The 3767-nt window shown below is 41.4% G+C and overlaps 1 protein-coding gene across 2 annotated transcripts in view; it reads right to left on the bottom strand.

Annotated features, from left to right (window-relative positions):
- Positions 1–677: 677 nt before the first annotated feature.
- Tmem265 (transmembrane protein 265) overlaps positions 678–3767 on the bottom strand; it is a 6242-nt gene continuing 3152 nt past the window's right edge. The window contains exon 3 of one of the 2 annotated variants that reach the window (XM_021168211.2): positions 678–3194. In XM_021168211.2, coding sequence (XP_021023870.1) covers positions 3033–3194 — 162 coding nt within the window. In that variant the 3' untranslated portion in view covers positions 678–3032. The remainder of the gene's footprint in view (positions 3195–3767) is intronic. The other variant, XM_021168210.2, reaches the window with a different exon arrangement.

The following is a 3767-nucleotide window of genomic DNA, read 5'->3' as shown; positions in this document are numbered from 1 at the left end:
GGTATCTGAAGAACTAGAGCGGTAGAGTGGTGCGCAGCTCTTCTCTCCTTGCTGAAAGGTTTTCCCCTTAAGAGCAAGGAGGCACTTAATGAGGAAGCTCATGGAGTTGGAAGACTCAGGAAGTCTTTTCCTTTGGTTATACAATTAGTAAGCAATTGCTAAGGAGAATAACCTTTGGTCAAGCAGTTCCAGGGATGCAGCTTTTGTGAGTTACTGTCCATGGTGACATGGGACTTTTTAGGGATGTAGCCTTTGAGTCATCTATATTCCATAAATAATCACAATAAACCCACTGGTTCCTTATACTAGACTTGGACTGATTCTTTGGTTTACCGTTGGTGTCCTATCTGGGGTGAACATATTCATGACTCCCTCCAAAAGAGTAAAATAGCCGGGCGTGGTGGCACACGCCTTTAATCCCAGCACTCAGAAGAAAGAGGCAGGCCGATTTGAGTTCAAGGCCAGCATGGTCTACAAAATGAGTTCTAGGACAGCCAGGGCTATACAGAGAAACCCTGTCTCGAAAAACCAAAAAAAAAAAAAAAAAAAAAAGAGTAAAACAACATTTTGGAACACTGATGACAGCCATCATGTACCATCCTTCCCCCATCATCAGTGCATGCACCTCTAATTTGCGTAACTCTACTCTTTCCTGAATTATGGTAGTCACAAAAATATTCTATTTGTGAGGTATACACGTAAGCTTCAAAAGACAAGTACAGAACAGCCAGGTGTGGCGGTGCACAGGAAGCAGACAGGTTGAGGCCAGCCTGCTCTGAAAACTTGAATTTGACAACCAGCGCTACATAGTAAGCTACATTTTGAAACCCTGTTTCAAAATGGTATGTGTATATAAGAATATCCATGGCTTAATAATGTTCATGAATTGGCACCTCAAATGCTTCCATCAGATAATGAACAAATTTTACTGTATTCATATAACATAGCAACAAAATTACAGGAATACATAATACTTACTATACAATGTTACCAGCAAAGACAAAAAGATAACAGGACTCCATCTGTATAAAGACAATTTAATTTTTATTTATGTGTGTGTTCACAGCGGCCAGAGTGTTGGAATTCCCTGGAAGTGGAGTTTTGAGCTGCTGGATATGGGTGTTGGGATCCAAACTTGGGTCCTCTGCAAGAGCAGCAAGTGCTCTTACTCTTGAGTCGTTTCTCCAGCCCCTTTGAAGAAGATGCTCTTGTATTCCATTAAGATTTGCTGGGCTGGAGAGAAGGCTCAGCAGTTAAGAGCACTTGCTGCTCTGCCAAGGGTCCTGAGTTCAAATTCCCAATACTCACATGGTGTCTCATGATCATCTATATATAAAGGGATCTGATGCTCTCTTCTGGCATGCAGGTATACATGCAGCAGAGTGCTCATATACATAAAATAAATAAATGAATCATTTATGTATGAATGTTTTGCCTGCCTGTATGTGCAGTACATGCATGCTTGATACCTGTAGAGATCAGAAGGCACTGGAAACCCCTGGAACTGCCATTATGGAGGTGTGAACCGTCATGTAGGTAAGGGGAAACTCAGGTCTTCCTTCTGCAAGAGCTAGTGCTTTTAACTGTTGCATGTCTCTCCAGCCCTCATGTATCCCATTCTTAACGTTTATTTATTCCTTAGTTGGTTGACTACATTTCTATAAAGCAGATACAAGCAAAATTAAGTTACACTGTGAGAAGTAAGTCGTGGTTACCGCAATGAGGAATGTATAGAGTGTATTAAGGAAGCAGTGCTGACAGCAGTCAATTTGAGTAGTAGCTTTCAGGTATTGGCTAGGTGTTAATTTAAACTTTATTATTTGTTTGGGAACCTGCCTATGGAGTATATTTAAAAACTTAAAAACCTGTGTGTGCAGAGTGTGGTAGTGCACATCTGTAATTCTAGCACTCAGGAACAGAAGCAGGAGAATCAGGATTGAGGCTAGTATGGGCTATATGGTGAGGCCTTGTCATTTCAGAAAACAAAACAGCAACAACTTAAAACAAAAACAAAAAAAGCATGGTGGTATACACCAGTAATCTCAGTACTTGCAGAGCAAGTCTGAGGGACAGCCTGACTCAATAAAACAAAGCCAGCCTCATATTCCATACCTAAAAATTTAAAATATCAGGAGTTTCAAGATGAAAAATATAAAATATATTTAAAACTGTCAATATGTAGGGTGGTAGTTCCTATCACACAATCTTTTCATCCCTCTGGAACCAAACTGTCTGAATTCAATCATATCTTTTCTATTTTCTAGCATTAGGGCCTAGGACACATATATACCTATTTCCTCAACTATAAAGGAAAATGGCACCAACTATTGTGAGGTCTCAGAAGAAAGAAACAATGCCTGGAGCACAGCCTAGCAGTAATTACTCAGTGAGAGGTGTGCTAGCTACTACTACTATTGTTTTAGTCTGTCTTTAGATTCATGTCTTTAGGTTCTGATAAGAAGCTCGATTTTTTCCAAGGAAATTTTCCAAAAAATGTAAAAAAACAACAACAAAAAAACCCAACAACAACAACAACAATAACAAAAAATCAAAACAAACCCCGAACCTTTCCTTCTCTTGTAGCAATGAGATAGAATTAAAAGGCCAGATGCAGGCTTAAGTCATCATTTAGATGTCTTCTCTTGCTCTTGCCTTCACCAAAGGCCCAAGGGAAAAATCAGTAAAAAGAACAATTAGACAATATTTCACCACCAAAAAAGACTTTTATTACAAAACAAATTCTAATAAAATCAAGCCTGGTTTTCATCCCTTTCTCTGAATGGAGGCTCCTAGGATGGAAGGGCAAGGGAGAGAAAGCAAAGAATAATGAAAGAACATAGCAGGCTGACCTCCCCTTGAAGTCTCAGGTGCTTTGAATAGCCTAGTTGAACTCTTCCAATGGCTGCATTCCAAAGGCAACACTCTCCCAGACAGGAAGAACCACGAAACACTCCTGCCACCAGAACTGAGCACTGCCGAACTGTTGGATTGGATCCAGGTCTTGACTGACTCTCAGCAAAGGCCACCCAGGGTTATTCAGCCTGAGCAATGGTGTAGGAGAGCAGCCACAGCAGCAGGGGACCCAGAAAAAGGACAGCAAGCCAGACAGCAAAACTGGCCAGAATGAGTCTCCGGGCCCGGGCCCCCAAGTACATGGCCTCCTCCGACTGGCCTGCCTTATGCCGCTCTTCTGCCTGTTGGGGGCAGGTTCTTGGTTAGATTCTCCCCCCTGCTTCTGTCCCAAAGTACCCACTGTCCCATTTCACTTCTTCATCTATCATAGCTCATAATTGCACACATAAACACTTTACAACCTTTTCTGGTCTTTCTTGGCTCATCTGCAATACAAAGTATTCATTTCAGTTCTGCCTTACTTTTCAACTGGCCACAGTTAGCTCACAAGACTGTATTTTAAATGACTTTGGTTTGTTTTGTGGTCTGGGATGGAACCCAAGGGCCTGTGCATGCTAACCAAATACTCTGAACTACATTTCTGGACTGGAAAATACTTTGCAATCCTTCTATTTCCATTCTTTTCTATTTGTCCCACATTCATTCTCTCTCTCATGGTCCAAAAGACACCACCATTTTCATCATGAAGGACTGCTTTTATGATTTTTGCCTCACTGAAATTCTTATGATGGGGCTGGAGAGATGGCTCAGCAGTTAAGAGCACTGACTGCTCTTCCGAAAGTCCTCAGTTCAAAACCCAGCAATCACACGATGGCTTACAACCTTCCATAATGAGATCTGATGCCCTCTTCTGG

The sequence above is a fragment of the Mus caroli genome, chromosome 7, assembly GCF_900094665.2.
Source record: "Mus caroli chromosome 7, CAROLI_EIJ_v1.1, whole genome shotgun sequence".
Taxonomy (NCBI): Eukaryota; Metazoa; Chordata; class Mammalia; order Rodentia; family Muridae; genus Mus; species Mus caroli.
The sequence above is the reverse complement of the archived record's forward strand: the minus strand, read 5'-3'. Positions and strand labels throughout refer to the sequence as shown.